General features: G+C 26.8%; 7 protein-coding genes across 17 annotated transcripts; 4 read left to right on the top strand and 3 right to left on the bottom strand.

Annotated features, from left to right (window-relative positions):
• Positions 1-40: 40 nt before the first annotated feature.
• LOC127070176 (coiled-coil domain-containing protein 28A) lies at positions 41-1,552 on the bottom strand. 2 transcript variants are annotated; one of them, XM_051007951.1, is made up of 4 exons: positions 1,137-1,552; positions 858-1,071; positions 494-610; positions 41-372 (listed from the first exon to the last, which is right to left on the bottom strand). In XM_051007951.1, the coding sequence occupies exons 1-4, from the start codon at positions 1,290-1,292 to the stop codon at positions 173-175; spliced, it is 687 nt and encodes a 228-aa protein (XP_050863908.1). In that variant the 5' UTR covers positions 1,293-1,552; the 3' UTR covers positions 41-172. The 2 variants fall into 2 exon arrangements, with proteins under 2 accessions (XP_050863908.1, XP_050863909.1); XM_051007952.1 differs by having other exon boundaries at positions 494-574; positions 1,137-1,550.
• Positions 1,553-1,643: 91 nt separating this feature from the next.
• On the top strand, positions 1,644-4,030 carry LOC127070095 (ubiquitin-associated domain-containing protein 1). Its single transcript, XM_051007938.1, has 9 exons — positions 1,644-1,863; positions 2,106-2,292; positions 2,372-2,565; positions 2,631-2,791; positions 2,863-3,074; positions 3,140-3,324; positions 3,407-3,597; positions 3,669-3,807; positions 3,888-4,030. The coding sequence occupies exons 1-9, from the start codon at positions 1,806-1,808 to the stop codon at positions 4,028-4,030; spliced, it is 1,470 nt and encodes a 489-aa protein (XP_050863895.1). The 5' UTR covers positions 1,644-1,805.
• LOC127070139 (coiled-coil domain-containing protein 25) lies at positions 3,974-5,791 on the top strand. Of its 2 annotated transcripts, none has more exons than XM_051007948.1 (5): positions 3,974-4,121; positions 4,811-4,858; positions 4,939-5,030; positions 5,113-5,495; positions 5,600-5,791. In XM_051007948.1, the coding sequence occupies exons 2-5, from the start codon at positions 4,837-4,839 to the stop codon at positions 5,679-5,681; spliced, it is 579 nt and encodes a 192-aa protein (XP_050863905.1). In that variant the 5' UTR covers positions 3,974-4,121; positions 4,811-4,836; the 3' UTR covers positions 5,682-5,791. The 2 variants fall into 2 exon arrangements, with proteins under 2 accessions (XP_050863905.1, XP_050863904.1); XM_051007947.1 differs by lacking the exon at positions 3,974-4,121 and adding an exon at positions 4,507-4,678.
• Positions 5,792-5,873: 82 nt separating this feature from the next.
• Positions 5,874-8,071, bottom strand: LOC127070101 (queuine tRNA-ribosyltransferase catalytic subunit). Its single transcript, XM_051007939.1, has 7 exons — positions 7,699-8,071; positions 7,518-7,607; positions 7,276-7,429; positions 7,014-7,146; positions 6,717-6,878; positions 6,455-6,623; positions 5,874-6,373 (listed from the first exon to the last, which is right to left on the bottom strand). The coding sequence occupies exons 1-7, from the start codon at positions 7,876-7,878 to the stop codon at positions 6,029-6,031; spliced, it is 1,233 nt and encodes a 410-aa protein (XP_050863896.1). The 5' UTR covers positions 7,879-8,071; the 3' UTR covers positions 5,874-6,028.
• Positions 8,072-8,323: 252 nt separating this feature from the next.
• Positions 8,324-10,822, top strand: LOC127070157 (dolichyldiphosphatase 1-like). 4 transcript variants are annotated; one of them, XR_007784267.1, is made up of 8 exons: positions 8,324-8,464; positions 8,566-8,705; positions 9,023-9,123; positions 9,223-9,401; positions 9,474-9,701; positions 9,772-9,929; positions 10,405-10,499; positions 10,561-10,822. XR_007784267.1 is itself a non-coding variant. In XM_051007950.1 (5 exons), exons 1-5 carry the CDS (start codon positions 8,606-8,608, stop codon positions 9,899-9,901), a joined length of 738 nt encoding a protein of 245 aa, XP_050863907.1. In that variant the 5' UTR covers positions 8,495-8,605; the 3' UTR covers positions 9,902-10,337. The 4 variants fall into 4 exon arrangements, 1 of the variants encoding a protein (XP_050863907.1); XR_007784260.1 differs by lacking the exon at positions 8,324-8,464 and having other exon boundaries at positions 8,495-8,705; XR_007784289.1 differs by lacking the exon at positions 8,324-8,464 and having other exon boundaries at positions 8,692-8,834.
• A 303-nt stretch (positions 10,823-11,125) lies between these two features.
• LOC127070104 (endophilin-B1) lies at positions 11,126-16,451 on the top strand. 6 transcript variants are annotated; one of them, XR_007784134.1, is made up of 10 exons: positions 11,126-11,288; positions 11,970-12,111; positions 12,184-12,312; positions 12,397-12,559; positions 12,627-12,690; positions 12,778-12,813; positions 13,438-13,628; positions 14,222-14,335; positions 15,148-15,362; positions 15,496-15,840. XR_007784134.1 is itself a non-coding variant. In XM_051007941.1 (10 exons), exons 1-10 carry the CDS (start codon positions 11,226-11,228, stop codon positions 16,125-16,127), a joined length of 1,149 nt encoding a protein of 382 aa, XP_050863898.1. In that variant the 5' UTR covers positions 11,126-11,225; the 3' UTR covers positions 16,128-16,451. The 6 variants fall into 6 exon arrangements, 4 of the variants coding, with proteins under 4 accessions (XP_050863898.1, XP_050863899.1, XP_050863900.1 ...); XM_051007941.1 differs by lacking the exon at positions 15,496-15,840 and adding an exon at positions 16,017-16,451 and having other exon boundaries at positions 15,148-15,283; XR_007784163.1 differs by lacking the exon at positions 14,222-14,335.
• Positions 16,452-16,522: 71 nt separating this feature from the next.
• Positions 16,523-17,904, bottom strand: LOC127070195 (40S ribosomal protein S18). Its single transcript, XM_051007953.1, has 4 exons — positions 17,742-17,904; positions 17,196-17,381; positions 17,013-17,114; positions 16,523-16,733 (listed from the first exon to the last, which is right to left on the bottom strand). The coding sequence occupies exons 1-4, from the start codon at positions 17,742-17,744 to the stop codon at positions 16,566-16,568; spliced, it is 459 nt and encodes a 152-aa protein (XP_050863910.1). The 5' UTR covers positions 17,745-17,904; the 3' UTR covers positions 16,523-16,565.
• Positions 17,905-19,553: the final 1,649 nt, after the last annotated feature.

Below are 19,553 nucleotides of genomic sequence, written 5' to 3'. Positions count from 1 at the left end.
TCATTGTTTTATAAAAAAGAAAAATATAACCAACAAGAAATCAGTTTGACAGATTATATATTATTTAAATAATTATACATTAGAGATAAAATTTGATATAGTTTATTTATTTTATAGGATTAGTATAATATGAAAATTGTAGAAAATTTACTTCTACTATTTAATATTAAATTTATTTACTATGTAACTTCTCAATGCAAACACTAAGTTGTTGAAGGCGATGAAGTAAATGTCTCATATTTGCACTTGATTGCCTTAATCCAGACTGATCACTACCAACTTCTTGTCTTTGACCTAATTCAAAATGAAGTCTAGCTAAACGTTCTTGCTGTTCTCTTATCTCTGTCATATGTTCCATACTGCAATCTTTACCTATATATTTTATGGATTAAAAATTTTATATGTTGATATATATATATATATATATATATATATATATATATTTCATTAACTTCTTTAACTTGTGGATATAAAATTAATAATATATACAAACCAAAAGCTCGTAAATTTCCACTATGAAAATCTTCTAATAGCTGCAATAAAGCTTGTTCCATACGTCTAACATCAGGTACCTCTGATAAAAAACAGTGATGTTTGCATGGTGTCATATCTATTACATATTATGACACCAAAACAAAATGAAAGAGGTGCAATTAATTAAAAAATCAAAATAATTCAAAAATATTCTTGTAAAAAAAATATAATCTAAACCATAAGTGAGGAAAAAATTATTAACAATTACAAGGACACAGAATCATACAAATGTAAATAATATACAAAACATGCATACATATAACATATATATATATATAAAGGAAGATAAAATATATAGATAAATAAATGCTATAAGTTAGTACCTTTTTGTTGTCGATTGAGCTTTGGAGGTTCTGGTCTATTAGGTCTTTGTTTCTCTTTTTCATTTAGATAAATTAAACGAGACTGATTGGTAGCATGATTTGAAAAATTAATGGCTCTACCAGAAACCATAGAACCTTGACTAGTTGCTTGGCCAGAACTACCCTTACTAACAATAGGAGAAGTCTGAGTATTGCTTTCCCATAATACTTGTTGCTAAAGATGTATTAATTAATTAATACTTGTCAATATTGCAAACTCAAAAGACATATTATCCATACCGATACATGAGAGCTATGTGTTTCATTTTTACTTGGATGTTGTGATCTTGCTGGTGTTAAAGGAGGTGTAGCTTCACCACCACGACTAAGTGGTTCCTCACATTCTTCTTCTTGAACTAATTGTTGTAGTTCACCACAACCTGATACCTCCACCATTTTGATAATTTTTTAATTATAATTTTTTTGGCAATTAAAAATTGTCTTAAAAGACACGTTTACAAATAGCATTTAATTTATTATATTAATAAAATGTAGTAGTCTCTTGTTGTTATTCTTATGCCATAAAAAAATTTCCGCTTCTAAAATAATCACATTACTTCTCAATATCATATATGATAATATCACTGCATGACAAAACGTAGTTCTTTTCCACCATTTTTATTTATATTATTTACTTATCATCTTAGACAGAATATCTATTTTTATGGAAAATAACAATACAATAATACACATGCGCACAAAGGTGATTTATCAATCGTTTACGGGGGGTATCACATGTTTAACCAATACATGTAAATGCTCCTTAATAATATTTTAGTTGTTACAATCATTGACGTATAGAATTACAGTGAGTGCCAATTTGGTTCATATCATCTGTAAAAAATACTTTTATTGTTAGAACAGTTGACAAACAACATTAACTAGTTTGACTTCGCTATATGCGAAGTTATGCGAAACTATGTGTTATCTCTTTTAAGACGATTAAAACACAGTAATTTTTTTATAAGTATGTAACTTAAAATTGATGTAACTAACTTTTTGTATATTGATAATAATAAGGATATTACAAGAAATCAAAATTTAAAATACTATTCAAGAAATAATTAACTACATTCTATATACATTCGTTCATAAACGAAGTGAGTAATTTGTACTGTTTATGTGACAGATTTACTTAAAAGGTCGAGTAAACATTTTTTTTATATTGGTACAAGAGATTTGTAATACATATATTTTTTGTATTACAAGCCAAATTGATGATTCCATGGATGCGTGGTCGAATAGCAGAAGCCTGGCATAACAGAAAGAGCTCAAGGACAGCTGAAAGGCAGTCCTTGACTCTTTCTTCCACCGACACAGGCAATTCGGAAAGTAATAGCACCGTACACATGCCATTATCTTCAACTACTAAGTGCTTTAATGTGAATGTCATCAGGTTATTAAATTTATAAGCAATCAATTAATTTTGTTAATATTAAAAATAATAAATAATTACATTTATTTTTTCCATATAGCATGGAAGGCCATGTATTAGATGTTGGGGTAAGAACTGATTTCACTGTAAAAAAAATTAAGGAAATGGCAATGAAACATTTTTATGGCCAAGATATATCTAAATCTACTTCTAAGTATCGTTTAATCCATTCATCTAAGTTTAAACAACTCATAGATGATAAAAATATTGATGATCAAGAAATTGATGAGCATGGTGAGTTTTTAATACTTTAAATGATAAAATAATAAGTCATGTATCATATATCATTTTTATTTTAGATGAATTAATATTAGTAGAAATACGGCCTGTTTCTAGCAAAGAAAATTTTCCAGAGGAAACTTTAAAAGGTCCAACTGAAGAAGCAATAGCAAATGCTACTAGTGATTTACCTATAAGAAATCCACCTAAATATATACCACCTATTAATTTCTCTTTTGATGTAAGATTATATTTCAAATAGTAGTAGTAATTGTATTTCTTGAATATTTTATCAACAGTTTTTTTCAACAGTTTCAGAGTGAAACTCGTAAAATTTTAATAACACTTGTGCAAGCATCAGCAAGACTATTAATGGGTAGTCGAGAGGCACCAAAGCTCTTTGAAATGATTAAAGAAAAATTTAAAGGAAGATGTTGCCCAAATATTGATTCTAAAGCTATAAAAACATTAACTGATATGGGTTATTCTTTTAAAAAAGTGATTACAGCACTTCATATACGAAAGTAAGCAATATGATATTGTATTTTTCAAATACAATATGACGAAATATAGTACCTCATATTTATAGGTCTGATATGACAGAGGCTTTAGAATGGCTGATAGAACATCAAGATGATCCAGATGAATATTATGAAGATGATGCAACAGTAATTTCTTTATATGCCAAAACAGATATCAATGAAGCAGGTCCTAGTTCTTCAACAGGCAGTACAGAAATAACCTTTAAAGAAGCATGTGCTGATCTCTTTAGTGGTAATAATATTATCCATTAAAATGATATGACTTCTTTAAATTTATCATTTATGTTACATATATTTGTTGTACTAATATTCAGATAGGGAAGCTCAATTCGTGAAAGAGAATCTAGTAAATATCGTAACTCTCTTATTAGAATATTTCCGGCAATTTAAGAAATTAAATTTTAAAGCAAATCCAAGAATGATAGAAACATTTTTGGAAATGGGTTTTGAAGAAAAAAACATAATAGAAGCATTAAAAGTTACTGGAAATAATCAATTTAATGCTGTAAGTATAATACTATATTGAATGTAATGTATTCATATTACAATTAATTCAAAAATATCTGATTTGTATAGTGTGAATGGTTACTTGGTGAACGACGACCTAGTTTACAAGATTTAGATGTTGGCCTTGACACAAACGAATCCATTTATCACGCAATTATAAGCAATCCTCAAATACAACTCAGCCTTAATAATCCAAAAGTGCTTCTTGGTAAATATAAATTTACAATTTTTAATTTAATAATTTAACAAATATTCGATTATTTTTTATTAACTAATAATTTTTCTCAGCATACTTAACAATGCTAGAAACACCTTCAGCATCATCTGTGTGGATCAATGATCCTGAAATATATCCTGTATTCAATCAAATATTTAAAACATATCATGCTGAAAAACATGCCATCCATATGAATCGTTCTAGGATGAATTAACATTATTAGCAGATATAAAAATTTTCAATATCTGTGGGATAAACATATTTTCATATAAACTTACAAAAATAGATCCTACAGGAAATACTTGGTATGTTACAATTAAAAAAAGTTCGAAATTTCAATGCAATTTATTTAAAAAAATCGCATGTTTATTAATTTATCATTGTTCCTAACGATTGTATTAAAAATTAAATATAATATCAGTCACTTTAATTACTAGCACTGCTGTTTGATGAAAGTAATAACTTTAAAGTAATATAAAAATTTTGCTTTAACCATTTATAATAGAAATGATTTTAACAAAATAGGGATGTGCTGTATCTATATATGCTTTGTACTTTATATTCAAATAATAAATTAATGATTTATCTGCAGTAGTATTAATTATATTTTTCAAATTTTTACCTTAAAATATCATTAATGTAATGTTAGACTTGAAGTTGTTTTTTGTGTTACCCTGTTACAAAAAAAGCATTATTGAGTGTATATGTTCTAAGAAGAATCAAGTGAATGTAGTAACTGATAGTAATACATTGAATAGCTCAGTGGCGTTAGTGTCGGCGTTATTTTTGACAGTTGTTTTTGTTAACACGTGCATTTACATCAATATTTGTGGAACGATGGTATATTATTTTACAAGCGAGGGTAATTTATCATTATTGTTTTATTTGTTCTTCAAAATATACATAAATTATATGTTACTTGCGTATATAGTCGTAATTATGTTTTTCATAACATTTTGTTAAGGTTAGTTTAAATTATTATTTTGAATTGCAGTTGTACAACCACCAGTAACATTATTTATGGGGGTTGATAAATATGAAAGTAAGTGAAATGATATAATTTTATTGAATGAGAGAATTAAATAATGATTATTATTAATATTGTATTTATAAAACATTTAGATGAGGATTTGATTAAGTGGGGTTGGCCAGAAGATGTATGGTTTCATGTGGACAAGTACTCCTCGGCTCATGTGTATTTACGATTACATATGGTAAAGATAATATATATGTATTCTGATGTTATTATAGTATATAAATATATAAATAAACTACTCTCTTTTATATTCTGGTTAGGGTCAAACAATAGATGATATCCCTAGTACAGTTTTAGAAGATGCTGCACAATTAGTAAAAGCAAATAGTATTGATGGAAATAGAATGAATGATATTGATGTAGTTTATACAATGTGGTCTAATTTGAAAAAAACTCAGGAAATGGAAGTTGGTCAAGTTGGTTTTCACAAAGAGAAAGATGTTCGTAAAATTCATGTTACAAAACGTCAAAATATTATTGTTAATCGACTTAATAAAACTAAACGTTCTGAACAAGTAAATTTACAAGCAGAAAGAGAACAAAGAGATAAAAATGAGCGAAAAGATAAGAAAAAGCTTTTAAGAGAACAAAAAGAAAGAGAAAAAGCTGAAGAGAAAAGACGTCAAGAAGAAGCTGAAATGAGGTATGATAGAATGTTCATTGCAAAGTATTTTTTTTTTATAATTAATTTGTTTTAAACTAAAATGTATGTATATTATTATTTAGTATGTATATTCATTTTTTTAGAAGCTACAATTCTTTATTTAATTCATCTAACATGACATCAAATACAGAAAATAGTGGCTATGATTCAGATGACTTTATGTGATGAACTCAATATAATTTAATTATTACAAGTGGTGCCTATTGTAGATCATACTTTAATTGATATTATAGAGAATATAATTGAAATAAAATAGAAAGCACTTGTATTGAATATGTAATTTGGTTATTAATTGAACACTTGTTTTCATATTTATATTAATAGTATAATATGAAGTTATTAATAAATTATGGTGTATTATGTACTTTTTAATTTTATTTAAAAATATTTTAGTTGTATGTTAATCACATTTGAATTATAGTACATAAGTAATATTTAGTAATATAGTACATAATAAAAAATACTTAAAACATAGTAGAATTATATTATATGGGCACCAATTTCATTAATTGTTATAATAATGTAATATTAACTGTTTGCAAAGCATTAACTATCCATTCTGGGTACTTTTTATCTGGATATACATTTAACATGTAATTTTGTACAAATTCAGGATATTTTTGTTGCTTTATACTTTCTCTAATATCTTTCATTAATTTCATTTGAAATGCTATATTATGAACTGTTAGTAAGTGACATGCAACTGTTTCTATTGTAACTATTTGATGAAGATATGCACGTGTATATGTTTTACAAGTGCTACATGGACAAGATTCATCAATTGGTCTCATATCTTTACTATATTGATTTTGTTTTAAATTAAGTTGACCTGTACGTACTAAAGCACAACCAAATCTCTGAAATTATAAATTAAAAACATAATGTTTTTATAGAATTATTTTGGAAGTATAATAAAGGATATATAGTGCTTTACTTACAGCTGTTCTTGTTGGAAATACACAATCATACATGTCAACACCTAATGCACAACATACAACTAGATCTATAGCAAAACCAACACCCATTAAATAACGAGGTTTATTTTTTGGAAGAATATCAGTAGAAAGATGTACCATTTTCCAAAATGTATCTTTACTTTCACCACCACTATAATAAATCTTTAGTTTATATATAACTATATTATAAATATATATTTCATAAAATTAGGTGTACTATATTACATTTATAATAAAATAATACCTTAATCCTCCAATTGCATAACCATTTACTTTTCTTTTAGTTAATTCATGGGCACATTCTGATCTTAATTTAGGATCTAATCCACCTTGTACAATAGGGAATATACTTTGTTCATCAGATCTTTCATGTGCTAATAAACATCTATCTAACCATCTTACTGTTCTATAAATTAAATATTACTATTAATTGCATTTAAAAATAATATTATATATTTTATATATATATATATAAAAAAAAAATATATATATATATATAAAACATAATAAATTAAATATAATTTATTGAATTAATGTTTACCTTCCCATAGCTTCTGTCACTCTTGGTCCTGTTTGTGTACTTTTAACTACATCATCTAATTGCATTATTATATCAGCACCAATTATATTCTGAATTTGAATTGAGCGTTCAGGAGTTAACATACAATCAGTATCTAATAACAAGAAAAAATATCTAATAAAAATTAAAAAATAATTTTTAAATATATACAATTAAATACATGATTCTCTAAATATATACAATTAGATAAAATGATTATACTTTCTAAACTCTTATATAATACCATTATATGGAGATTTAAAGTTCACTCCTTCTTCTGTAATTTTGGCAAGTTGTAATAATGACACCATTTGAAACCCACCAGAATCAGTTAGTAATGCTCTTTTCCAATTCATAAATTTATGTAAACCTCCTGCTTTTTGCAATATTTCAGTACCCTAAAAAATTATAATTACACAATAAGATTTACTATCTAAAATTTGAGATTTAAAAAGCAAGATTTGTTAAAAATAAAAAATAAAATACAGGTCTATTCCCAAGGTGATAAGTATTGCCAAGAATTATTTGACAATTCAATTCTTCTAATTGTTGAGGCAATAAACCTTTCAGAGTACCCTAAAACATATTATATAAATAATTTCCGATAATAAACTTTTTTTTATATATATTTATATACGTAATACTATAAGAAAAATAATTTATTTACCTGTGTTCCTACTGGCATAAAAACTGGAGTATCTACATGGTGATGTCTTAAAGTTATTTTCCCAGTTCTTGCTTTGCTAATTTCACATTCCGCTAAAATTTCGAAGTTCAAAGGCGATGTTTTTTCTTCTGTCATTATTTGTAAATTATTTAAATTTAATTTTCTCATCCAATGACGCATCTATGTAGAAAATAATTCCACGTGTGTGTAAGGTACAACCTAATGTAATTATTTTCAAACTTATAGTTCGACTATTTTCATAAAAATCGATATTATTTACAGTATATAGATTAATGCATAGTTTAAAATAATGTACATAACAAATTTATTCATTAAATTATTTTTTCTTTACAACAATATATATATATATATATATATATATATATATATATATTATTATTACATAGGCGAGCTTTGTAATAAAATAGTATATATACAGTGGAACACTCGGTTGATTTCCATTGTAAACACATTTCAACGATATAAAGGTACCGTCGCTCACGTAGAAGCGCGCATTATCCATTTGTCGACCAATCAGACAGCTTAAATTACAGATCCAGTTTAATACGATTTACTAATTTTTTGCCAATGCGCTCATAAGAAGATATCATTGTTTTACATATATCTATTTGTACAGTTTAATTCCATTGTTGGTATCATAAATAAAGTGTTTTCATAATTTTCAAGATAACTCCGCTGTACGTTGTATGTGATTAGAACTCTACAATCGATAGTACAGCTGCTGCCATCTGTCGATAGCGTAGAGGTATTATCTTTAAAAAGTTATCATAGTTCATTCCAGTTTATTAGCTCTCAGCGGCTCTCAGTCGCTCTCAGTTGCTCTCAGTCTTATGATCGCTGTTTTAGAAGAGTCCGAAAGTCATGCGACTTCAAATTTTCCGGTAACATGGCATCGCTCGACGACGAGCTCAAATCACATTTCGTTCGTGCAACTGATGAATTGGAATGGGTTCCTTTGTCTTTGACTCTAATCGAATATCCACAAGGTAAAGATTTTTCAGTATTACCACAATCAGAAATATAGTCGGCGTCAGTTGGAAACAGACATGTGCGATGATACTAATTTCGGATTCTTCGTGTCTACATTTTGTTATTGCTACCTGTTTACATGACAGGTATCATTGATTTTTCATAAATTATTCTTTTATATTATATTTTTTTGAACGAAAACATGAAATTATTATAATAACATACTTTGTGTTGTGTTATAAAGTAACTATTTTCTATTTTTATTATTTTTCCAACTTCATCTGATCAATAAGTATTATTTTTTTTCTTATAATTAAATGCTTTTCTTTTATAGGAGACATACTTGGTAAATTATTAGCCCTGATAAGTTTAACACCTTTCGTTATTTTGACTGGTTTTATGACATTGATTCTCTTTAGAAGAGATTTGCATACTGTAAGTATAAAACATTAGAAGTTTTGCTTAAATTATATTTACATTATCTTATATTTAGAGTAATCATTTTCAAAGGTTATTTATTATTATCTTTTTCAGATTGCATTTTTCAGTGGAGTTATATTGAATGAATTTGTTAATTTAATATTAAAACATACCATTCGTGAAGCAAGACCATTAAAACGTGATGGTATTTATAACGAATATGGTATGCCCTCTACACATGCACAATTTATGTGGTTCTTTACTACATATGCAATACTTTTCATATGTATTAGGTAAATGTTTTTTTTGTCATTTCATTATTATATTGTCGATTAATCTAATGATATAATTTGTTTGTTATACAGGTTACATCACAATAGTAATAGCACAATATCTGAAAGGTTTTGGCGAATAATTATTGTGGCTGCTTGCATAATAGTAGCTGTTTTAGTATCTTATGGCAGAATTTACCTACAATACCACTCAATTTCCCAGGTTCTATGTGGTGTACTTGTGGGAGTTACTTTAGGAGTAGCATGGTTTTTAATCACACATACAATTCTGACTCCTTTGTTTCCTCTTATTGTATCATGGTGAGTTTGTATCCTATTAATTGATTTAATCAAAATCCTATGCGTAATAGTTATGAAGTATATTTTTTAGGCGAGTATCAGAATATCTGCTGTTGCGTGACACAACTTTAATTCCAAATGTATTGTGGTTTGAGTATACAAATATTCGTACAGAAGTTCGAGCACGTTCGCGAAAACTTGTGTCTATGAAATCACAATGACGTTTAATGGCTGGCCAATGGGCTAATAGTAAGTAAACAATTGTTGCCTTTATAATGATTAATTGTGATGTCAAACGTCATTCCATTGAGTTAGCAGAACTGTACCACAAACCATTATAACTCTATTATATAAATATTGCATTTATACATGGTATTGAAATTTACCATTAGAATTGTAATAAATATAGATATGACCTTTGTATATTTCTAAATCTTTTGTTACATTTATTATACAGTCAATTAAATATTAATTCCATAAACCAGTTTGTGCATTAGTTTTAAATGATAAAAAATTAAAGAATATTTATTACATATATATTGTACTAATATTTTTGGAAATGCATGGTACTATGAACTTGTAGGGGAACAAAAGTTTCATTGGTTTTTAATGCGACAAAAATATGTACTTTGTATATAAATAAAATTTCTAGAAAAAGATCAGTCTTCATTTTTTTTATTTTAACTTCAACCTATTTGTTTGTTGATTCATTGAATTTTTGCAGAATTTTGCACCTTTGGACTTAATAAACAGTTCAACTCCCGTGTGAAACCCATTACCACTCGTTCTACGGAGAAATTATTTCATCGTTTGGAACAGGTAATTGTCTAATGATGACTAAAAAAAAACAGTATGATAGAATAGCTCAATTTTTGTTTAGTAATGATTCTAGGATAAAGTCCTGAACTTCCTGCAGTTTTTTCATCAAAGACATCAATGTTGATTGGACTACTTTCCTCAAGAATTTCTTGATTATAAACTAAACTAGTGGTCCATTATCAGGTACAAATATTACTTTTTGCTATATGAATACCTTTTAACTGTAGGATAAGCTGATCAACTCAAATAGATTCATAGAATCTGTGATGAGCGATAATTGTATTTCGTATACTCAATATAAGAATGTTTATTTTTTTTATAAATCTTGTGTCTTAATTTTCAATCTTCCTAAAATTTTTCGAATAACGTTCAGTATCGTTAATAATTTAGTAAGTAATGTATTTCAAGAAAGTTCGTAATCTATTGAAATAAAGCATTATTTAACAAAACAATAATTTTGTTCAATTTCCATCGATGTATATATAAAATAAATTAACTAAATTTAAAAACAATAGAAAAGTCAAATATATATTTTATTATGTATTACGAAAATATTGTAGAATAAAAGGCGGGAATATTTGAATACTAAAGAATTTATACGTAAAGTTTAGCGGCGCCACTTTGCGGAAGTTCGTAGAATTATGGATCGATAGAAAATAAGAAGCAATAGAAAATAAAAAGCAATAGAACGTACTCGCCGAACAATCGCGTTGTTAAAGAGAAAAAATGGATTTCAATGTAAAGAAATTGGTTAAAGATGCTGGTGCTGCACTAAGCAGAGTTGTACAGGTGAGATTTTTAGAATTGATTGTTGCAAAAGTAATACCTTTATGACATAGAAAGATATGTGTTCTACTATCAATGACTATCGTTTGTAAACGCTGTCACTTCTGACATTTTGTACTTTTCTTGCACAAATTAAAATTTAAATATAATTGACAACAAAACGTCGATTAATTTTCTTTAGACATTATTCAACGACTTGACATACATATTAGAAACTTAATTTGATCTATATAATTCGCCCTCGCGAAGAACCGTTTTTTAACCTAATTGTAATCTATGAGAATAAAATTGACAATGAATGCATTAGCCTTTTATTACATATTTATGCTGTATAACGTCTACGCATAATTTGTAGATTGTATAATACGTAATTTGAATCTATTAACAGAATATCATATATTTAAAGAAATAATACAATAAAATAAATTCTATTATAATGACATTACAATTAGGTTGTGCAAAATTCTGGATGACTCAGTCTATACATGTCAAACAATTATGAGTAATGTCTTTATTATATTCTTTTTTAAGATTATCACTTATTTCTTATACTTGTATAAATTACAAATAATATAATTTTAAATATCAGATTAGAATTTGTTTAATATTTTTTCTATAAAAAAATGATATATTTGCTATTAAGTTCTTAAAGAAAAATCCATAATCAAATTTTTATCTTATTAGCTAACAGAAGAAACATTAGGTACATCTGAGAAAACTGAATTAGATGCACATTTAGAACATCTTGCAGAAAGAGCAAATGCAACTAAAACATGGACAGAAAAAGTTCTTAGGAATATGGAAGCTGTACTTACTCCTAATCCAGGTATAAAATGACAAATTGAAAAGATAATAAAAATAAATGAACAAAGAAATGATAATTTGGGTTTTATTCTAGGAAATAGAATTGAGGATTTCTTTTATGAAAAAATTGATAAAAAGAAACCTAATAGGCTGAGCAATCTTGAATATGTAGGTATTGACATGATAGAAGCTGGAAATGATTTTGGTCCTGGCATTGCCTATGGTATGTGTGTGGTATCTATTGTTAATTGATTATTTTTCTGAAATTTGTTATTACACTATTATATATTCTTATATTTTATTGTAGGTAGTGCTTTGATAAAAGTGGGTCAGTGTCAACAAAAGCTGGGACAAATTGAAAGAGATTTTATTGGAATAGCGGCTAATTGTTATATACAACCACTAAGAAAGTTTCTAGATGGGGAAATGAAAACTGTTAGTAAAGAGATGGCTATTTTAGAAACCAAAAGGTAATATAAAGTTATATATTTACTTGAAAAAATATTTATTATCATAAAAAAATGTAATTATGTTTAGGTTGGATTTAGATGCATGTAAAAATCGAGTAAGGAAAGCCAGGAGTATGCTGGGTCAACAGAGTGTAAGTTCTATTATCGTTTGTTTAATTAATGCATTTGGTCTGTATGTTTATTCTGTGTTTTGTCCCGTACATTGCTGCATTTCATAGGACTCTGGCGTTTCACCCGAAGTATTACTTGATCAGGTATTAACGAAGTTAAAAGATCAGAAATATCTCTTCTTATGCAATGTGTTTTTTTTAATTTTATTTAATTTAATTTTATTTTATTTTATTTTAATATATTTACACATTGCAAACAAGTTGAAATAATAACAGGAACAAAACAGAACTAGTAATACATTTGTAAATATTGAAGAACTATCCATTTTTGTGTCTTTCATCCTGTCATCATTTGTTGCAACTTTTACTTATTATATATTTTTACATTTTTACATAAGAAGTAATACAAGTATTGTGATGAATGAAATGAATTTATATTTCATATTACATTAGATAATGTAATGAGATCATTCAAGAATAGTATTTTACATCATAAAATTATCCCTTATTGTTATTTCTTCTAATTGTTATATTTGTTTGTCTATATATGTTAATTATATCACACATAAATACCTAAATAACTGCAAAGCCATCATTAACGCATGTACATATAATAAACTTAACAAAATATTTATCTATAAGTATTTTATGTATATAATGGAACTATATACTTTTTAAGTAAAGATTAAAAATTTTTTATAACATATTTTAATAACATATTTAAATTATACAAAGAAAGAAATGAAACTTGAATATTACTAAACTTAGGCAGAGAGGGAGCTGAGGGTGGCACAATCGGAATTTGATCGACAGGCAGAGATCGTCAAGCTACTTTTAGAAGGAGTATCAAGCTCTCAAGCTGGACACTTGCGATGTTTACACGAATTTGTGGAGGCACAAGCACGTCATTATGCACAGTGTCATGCAACTATGCAAGAATTGCAGCGTGAGCTTGCTGGGTGAGTTAATCTATTTATTATATATGTTAGTGGTGTCTTTTGATTTTCCCGCACAATCCTTGCAGTACACAAATTCAATTTTTTCTGTATAGCTATCCTACTCTTTGGTGATCCGAGTGAGTAATGTTTGTTGAATCTTGAATATTTCCATGTACAAGATATAAAATGTTTAGAAAAGCTTTAGAACCATTACTCATTCGTAAAGATCATCATATTATGTAGTTAAAATAACTGGTAATTATTGTGTAAAGCTTTTTCAATTTTTTCCAAGAAGAATTATATGAAAATAATTCAGGTCTTACTTCTTGGAGAAATAAAAACATAATTAAAAATGTTTATGTAAATACAAAGTATCATAAGATATCTTATTGAATAATATTTATGTCCTCTTCTTTAAATCTATTATTACAATAGTGCATTTCATATCAAACTTCTACTGTGAACATAATTGCTCAATGTTGCTAATTTCTGCAGATCTATTGGTAGTAGTGAATTAAATTCAGTTTCTGCTATATCCTGCTTTTTATACTTTTTTCTTCTCTAATATTCTATTTTCCATTTTCTATCTTTTGCTTGCATGGTGGGAATTGCAGGGCACGTCAGCCGAGTCCTTTGCTAAGAGTCAACAGCGAGGAAGTGATCGAGCTAACACCCTCACCCACTTCATCCCAAAATCTGCCTATAAATAATTCTCTTGCTGATTCAACGTATGTTACTGCTACCTTTGACACCAATACCTCTAAAATCTAATTTCACATTATGGTTTTACTTCTTAATATGGTAAATGATCTCTAAACAATGAAGAGTTATTATATTAATGAGTTGTTCTCTTCACTGTTGAACAGATAGCTGTTATCAATACATAATCACTTTAAAAATATATTGAAGATTTTAATTTTCTGAAATTGTTGAATTTAACTTGTTAGTACACATCAGTAAATAAAATATGTTTACAAAACATTCTATATACTTTTTATAAAATATGCATGAAAAAGAAAATTTCTATAAATCAATAATTCCTTTATTTAGATAGCAGAAATAAATCATATTCTATCTTTCTTTGGATTATGAAATTTCATTATTTAGTCTAAATTTTTTTAATGAATTTATATTACGATTTTAATGTGTATAGTATAATTATCTATAAGATGAATTAATTTGTTTTTTATTTATTGTATAAGCAATGCATCATCATGCTTTATTTCATATTAATAAAATAATTTACTGCATTTATTTTACTAAAATAATTTTGAAGGTGTGCTTGTTTCATACATTAGCAATATTATGTAAGCAAAAGTGTTGTATTTAGAATACATATATGTTATATTGTTGTTATTACTTTGTCTTTATTATTTGTATGTGTACAGTGCGCACGCTTTTGTGAGGCATAACTAATTTAATTTGTAGTGTAAAATAGTGTTGAACACAATTTTTTTTGTTTCGTTTTATAATTTTTTAATTTATATATTTCTTTAAGTATAATCATCAAATTCATCCCATTATAATTTATCCTACCCAGCTTATCTGGGGGTCCTTATCACTCGACCACCTCAACAAATCCTACTGCACAAGTGGAAAATGGTCAAGATCGTGCAAGAGTAGTCTGTGACTATGATGCTAGGGATTCAACCGAGCTTAGTGTCATGCAAGATGAGGTAACCAAATTTGTGATTTAGATAGATGACAGCATGTGTTCCATGTATCCATAAACAAGGCATGATATTCATCTGAACTGTAAGTTAGATTTTTGTTATTTTACTTATATATTCAAGTATACATTTATTTAATAAATATTTTGTTATTAGTTTAAGATAATCCATTTTTATTTACTTTGTTCAAATTGAAATGATAAACTTTTTATTTTTAGGTTACATTATAATCAAGTTTATAAATAATAAAATAAGAAGTTCCATATAATACTCAAATGGAAGTGATCTAGGATAATAAATTTGTATTGTAGCAGAATTGGCATTATACTTACCATGCGAAAAGATGCATGATATAATATTAATTTACTTTTAGATTATATGTATAGTAAATGAGTAATTTTTATATTTTTGTTAAAAAAAGTCGTAATATTCTTTGTCTGTTTATTATTCTTCTGTATATTTTGTTTATTAGAATTATTAATATTAATTATCATATACACGTTTATTCGTTTAATTGTATATTTATTCATATTTTGCATGTTAAATAAATATATATAATTTCATTTAATGTTAAAATTTATATTTTCCTAATCTTTTGTTGTGTTTTAGAGTAGTCAGAGATAAGTAAATTGTTTAATTGAAATAAATGAACACATCTAATTAATTATTATCTGCATTTATGAGATGCAGTGTTTAGTGTCTAGAATATGCACTATAATATGTTCTATTATATTTGTAGGTAATTTCCATTATTGAAATCCCTGGAGATGAAGATTATTTAATTGGTATAAGAGGCAATCAGCGAGGGAAAGTTCCTAAGGCATATCTAGAAACTATTCTCAGTTATTAACATAAAATCAAAATTAATTATTTTCAACTGCCTTAGAGATATTCCATAGAAAATTTACATATATATCTACATAAAATTTACAATAGCAGTTCAAAAAATTCTTAAGAGTTGTAATTTTAGTAAATTAAAATAATATAACAGTTCAATTACATAAAACTATTAATAAATTATTCTTATTATAGTAGCAATTGCTGGAAATTTTGTGTGCCTTTGCAAAATGATGTTAACAAACGAATTGTTCAATCGCAATATAAAGTTGTCTATAGAATTTTATCAAATCTGTATTTACATATGTTAATGGAATTAAAATCCACTTAAATAATATTTTTAAAACCTGTACAGTCAATATTTAACTTATTACTAATCTTATGTAATTTATAAATAAAACTCAGAGATAAATAGTTTTCAATATTTATTGATAATTAATGAAATATAAAATTACTTCTTCTTTGATACACCAACAGTACGTCCACGTCTGCCAGTAGTCTTCGTATGTTGACCACGCACGCGTAAGCCCCAATAATGACGTAAACCTCTGTGAGCACGAATTTTCTTCATACGTTCTAAGTCATCACGAAGCTTAGAATCTAAATTGGAACTAGTAAGCTACAAGAAAAATTTTTTTATAGTATTTCTTTGAAATAAGAAGGTTGATATTTAATTTACAAATATAAGAAAATAAATGATCTTACAGTTTCACATATGTGACGCACAATTTATATATTTGTATTTAGAAATATGTAACAATCTAAACAATATGGATATGCGCAGTTAATTTTGCACAACCTACTAACCAAATTAGTATGATAATCTTATACTATCAGCCGTTTAGTTGTGCATTGAATTTAATATTATTAATTTTTTTCAAATCTAAAATGTGCATACCTGAGAGTATTTTCCGTCAACAATATCTTTTTGCCGATTCAAGAACCAGTCAGGTATTTTATATTGCCTAGGATTAGCCATAATAGTAACAATTTTTTCAACCTATAAATATTAAATTTTTTCGATCTGTTAAATATGTAATTACATACAAGATAATATTATAAGACTATTAATTTGCCTTACTTCCTCTTCTGAACATTCTCCAGCTCGTTTGTTTAAGTCAATATCTGCCTTTTTAAGAACAATGTTGGCATAACGACGACCAACACCTTTGATGGCTGTCATCGCAAACATAACCTTCCTGTTACCATCGATATTCGTGTTCATGACACGAAGAATATGTTGAAACTTTTCAGGAATAACGAGCGACTGTAAATATAATAGATAACAATGATAAAATTTATATTGAACGAATATTTTGTCAAAAAGGTCATTGAAAGACATTGAAAAATAAGAATGAACGTAGAAAAATAAATAGATTGAATAGAGAAATAAATGAAATAATTGTAAAAAGTTGATTTGTAAACACTGTGATGATCGATGATGACTGTGAAACGAAGAATAATTTCTATTTTTGAATTATACTATTTTTTCACAAAAAAACTGAAATATCACCAAGTGAAATTATATCATGTAATATTAAGCAATATTAGCATAAATATTTATGCACTTTTGCTAAGATTTCTGCAATAAAAATGGATTTCAATCACAAAATACCAAAGAACTCACCATTTTGCTAACTTAGTAGTCACTACAAAGAAATAAAACAGGAAGCGGAATTTCTAACGTCGAGAAGACATCGACGACTATCGATTATCGAAGATTATCGAATTTGTCGAAGAGAAATTAACTTGTGGATTTTATTTAATATAACATTAATTTTTTATCGAGAAATATTAGATTATTATTAAAAGTAAATATTTTAACAAATTTACTAATTTTCATTATAAATTTATATTATAACTTCAAAATGTATCACGTACATACTGCATTAATGTTTAATCAATAAAACTTCGAGTGCCATCTGTAGGACCGTTGCATAATTATATTTTTTTATCAAGGGAGTTGAATCGTATACGGTCGCCCTCTAGCGTTAAAAATAAAAGTGGAAAACAATTGTCGGTATTGAAGGAAACTGTAAATACATAAAAAATTAAATCGTCCACTTGATTGAAAATTTGAATCATTTAGGACTTATCTTTAATTTATTATTTGCAAATAATATTAATTAACTTTTCAAATTAAGAAATAAATGTTTTTTTAACACACACACACACACACATATATATATATAACAGATAAAAGTCATATAATTTTGTTTAATTATTTATGTATATGGAAAGTATGGTTCGAGTATATTAGAGTTAAATCGTGAAAGAAATGGAAAGTGTTGTATTAGTCATTCTGAATAAATTAAGTTGTGGAAAACAACGAAGATAAAAATATATATACCTGGTTGAATTCATTTGTTCACACAGTCGTAAATCTTTGAACGACAGAAAAACAATTCGATTATAAATTAGTTAAATGAATATCTCAAATGTTCGTTTTACAAAGAAAATTGTCGAATATAATCCCTTAATCGTAAGGTACGTGCAAGATAGATTTTTTTAATGAAAAGAAACTTATTGAAAACAAAAAGGGCGTGTAAATCGATGGAAGAATAATAAAGATATATGGAAGAGGAAACGAACGGATCCACCGAAGGGATTACCTGGCAAATATTTATGTATTGAATCTCATGGGACAGAAAAGGATCATCAAATTCCAATGACAAAATTAGGCTCGTTGACATGACCCTTCAGCCTTCAGGGAATTGAACACTCGCATATGTTCTCGTAAGTTTTTCATATAATTACAATATATTTTTTGGAGGGCGTGATTGGAGAATGTGATACTTTTTTTCTTTCTTTTTATTTTCTTTTTATTTTCAGTTCCTAATCCAGCACTGATTTTGACTGATGATGATTTCTTTCAATTTATTGTTATTATATTTATTGTACTGTCACATAATTACGGAAAGACAATAATTATGAGAAAAAAGACTTTCCAAAGATAGATATAAGTTGAACTTAAAAGGAATGTTATAGATGGTCCAAGAAGATTATCGACAACACTTAGTCATGGTAATTAGCCCAAAAAATAGGTCATTAAATGATAAGACGGATAAAGGTCATAATTATAAATTATTATTCTTTCTTCTTTTTTCATTGTATGACTTTATTGAATTATGTTTTACATTTCTTTTTATGTTTTTATGTTTTTATTACCATTTATCATATAATTAATATACGTTCGAAATTTTTATTTTGATACTTTGTCACTATTATTATTTGATACTTTATTATTGTATCTTTTCCTGAATTTTTTTTGATTTATTATTATTTTATTTATTGTATTCAATTTATTATTATTATATTTATTCTACTGTCGTACAATCACGGAAAGTAGTATTTATGAGAGAGTTATTTGTGAGAAGAACGTCTTCAATAATCTTGAGGTATTATTTACTTTAAAAATAAATACCTATTGAACATAGTT

The sequence above is a fragment of the Vespula vulgaris genome, chromosome 1, assembly GCF_905475345.1.
Source record: "Vespula vulgaris chromosome 1, iyVesVulg1.1, whole genome shotgun sequence".
Lineage (NCBI taxonomy): Eukaryota > Metazoa > Arthropoda > Insecta > Hymenoptera > Vespidae > Vespula > Vespula vulgaris.
Note: the sequence above shows the minus strand (reverse complement) of the source record. Positions and strands in the feature narration are given on the sequence as shown.

Excerpts from the sequence above, each read along its gene's own strand:
- LOC127070176 (XM_051007951.1), bottom strand. The coding sequence starts at position 1,292 with ATGGTGGAGGTATCAGGTTGTGGTGAACTACAACAATTAGTTCAAGAA. Across the intron at positions 611-857 it reads GCTCAATCGACAACAAAAAG|ATATGACACCATGCAAACAT; the intron begins GTACTAACTTAT and ends AATATGTAATAG. Across the intron at positions 373-493 it reads TGGAAATTTACGAGCTTTTG|GTAAAGATTGCAGTATGGAA; the intron begins GTTTGTATATAT and ends TAAAATATATAG.
- LOC127070095 (XM_051007938.1), top strand. The coding sequence starts at position 1,806 with ATGCGAAACTATGTGTTATCTCTTTTAAGACGATTAAAACACAGTAAT. Across the intron at positions 2,566-2,630 it reads TCAAGAAATTGATGAGCATG|ATGAATTAATATTAGTAGAA; the intron begins GTGAGTTTTTAA and ends TTTTTATTTTAG. Across the intron at positions 3,075-3,139 it reads ACAGCACTTCATATACGAAA|GTCTGATATGACAGAGGCTT; the intron begins GTAAGCAATATG and ends TCATATTTATAG.
- LOC127070139 (XM_051007947.1), top strand. The coding sequence starts at position 4,654 with ATGGTATATTATTTTACAAGCGAGG. Across the intron at positions 4,859-4,938 it reads GGGGGTTGATAAATATGAAA|ATGAGGATTTGATTAAGTGG; the intron begins GTAAGTGAAATG and ends TAAAACATTTAG. Across the intron at positions 5,496-5,599 it reads CAAGAAGAAGCTGAAATGAG|AAGCTACAATTCTTTATTTA; the intron begins GTATGATAGAAT and ends TCATTTTTTTAG.
- LOC127070101 (XM_051007939.1), bottom strand. The coding sequence starts at position 7,878 with ATGCGTCATTGGATGAGAAAATTAAATTTAAATAATTTACAAATAATG. Across the intron at positions 6,879-7,013 it reads GTGACAGAAGCTATGGGAAG|AACAGTAAGATGGTTAGATA; the intron begins GTAAACATTAAT and ends TTTAATTTATAG. Across the intron at positions 6,374-6,454 it reads TATTTCCAACAAGAACAGCT|AGATTTGGTTGTGCTTTAGT; the intron begins GTAAGTAAAGCA and ends TTATAATTTCAG.
- LOC127070157 (XM_051007950.1), top strand. The coding sequence starts at position 8,606 with ATGGCATCGCTCGACGACGAGCTCAAATCACATTTCGTTCGTGCAACT. Across the intron at positions 9,124-9,222 it reads TTAGAAGAGATTTGCATACT|ATTGCATTTTTCAGTGGAGT; the intron begins GTAAGTATAAAA and ends TATCTTTTTCAG. Across the intron at positions 9,702-9,771 it reads TTTCCTCTTATTGTATCATG|GCGAGTATCAGAATATCTGC; the intron begins GTGAGTTTGTAT and ends TATATTTTTTAG.
- LOC127070104 (XM_051007941.1), top strand. The coding sequence starts at position 11,226 with ATGGATTTCAATGTAAAGAAATTGGTTAAAGATGCTGGTGCTGCACTA. Across the intron at positions 12,313-12,396 it reads TGGTCCTGGCATTGCCTATG|GTAGTGCTTTGATAAAAGTG; the intron begins GTATGTGTGTGG and ends ATTTTATTGTAG. Across the intron at positions 14,336-15,147 it reads AATTCTCTTGCTGATTCAAC|CTTATCTGGGGGTCCTTATC; the intron begins GTATGTTACTGC and ends TATCCTACCCAG.
- LOC127070195 (XM_051007953.1), bottom strand. Across the intron at positions 17,115-17,195 it reads GAGAATGTTCAGAAGAGGAA|GTTGAAAAAATTGTTACTAT; the intron begins GTAAGGCAAATT and ends TAATATTTATAG. Across the intron at positions 16,734-17,012 it reads TTGACGGAAAATACTCTCAG|CTTACTAGTTCCAATTTAGA; the intron begins GTATGCACATTT and ends TTTTTCTTGTAG.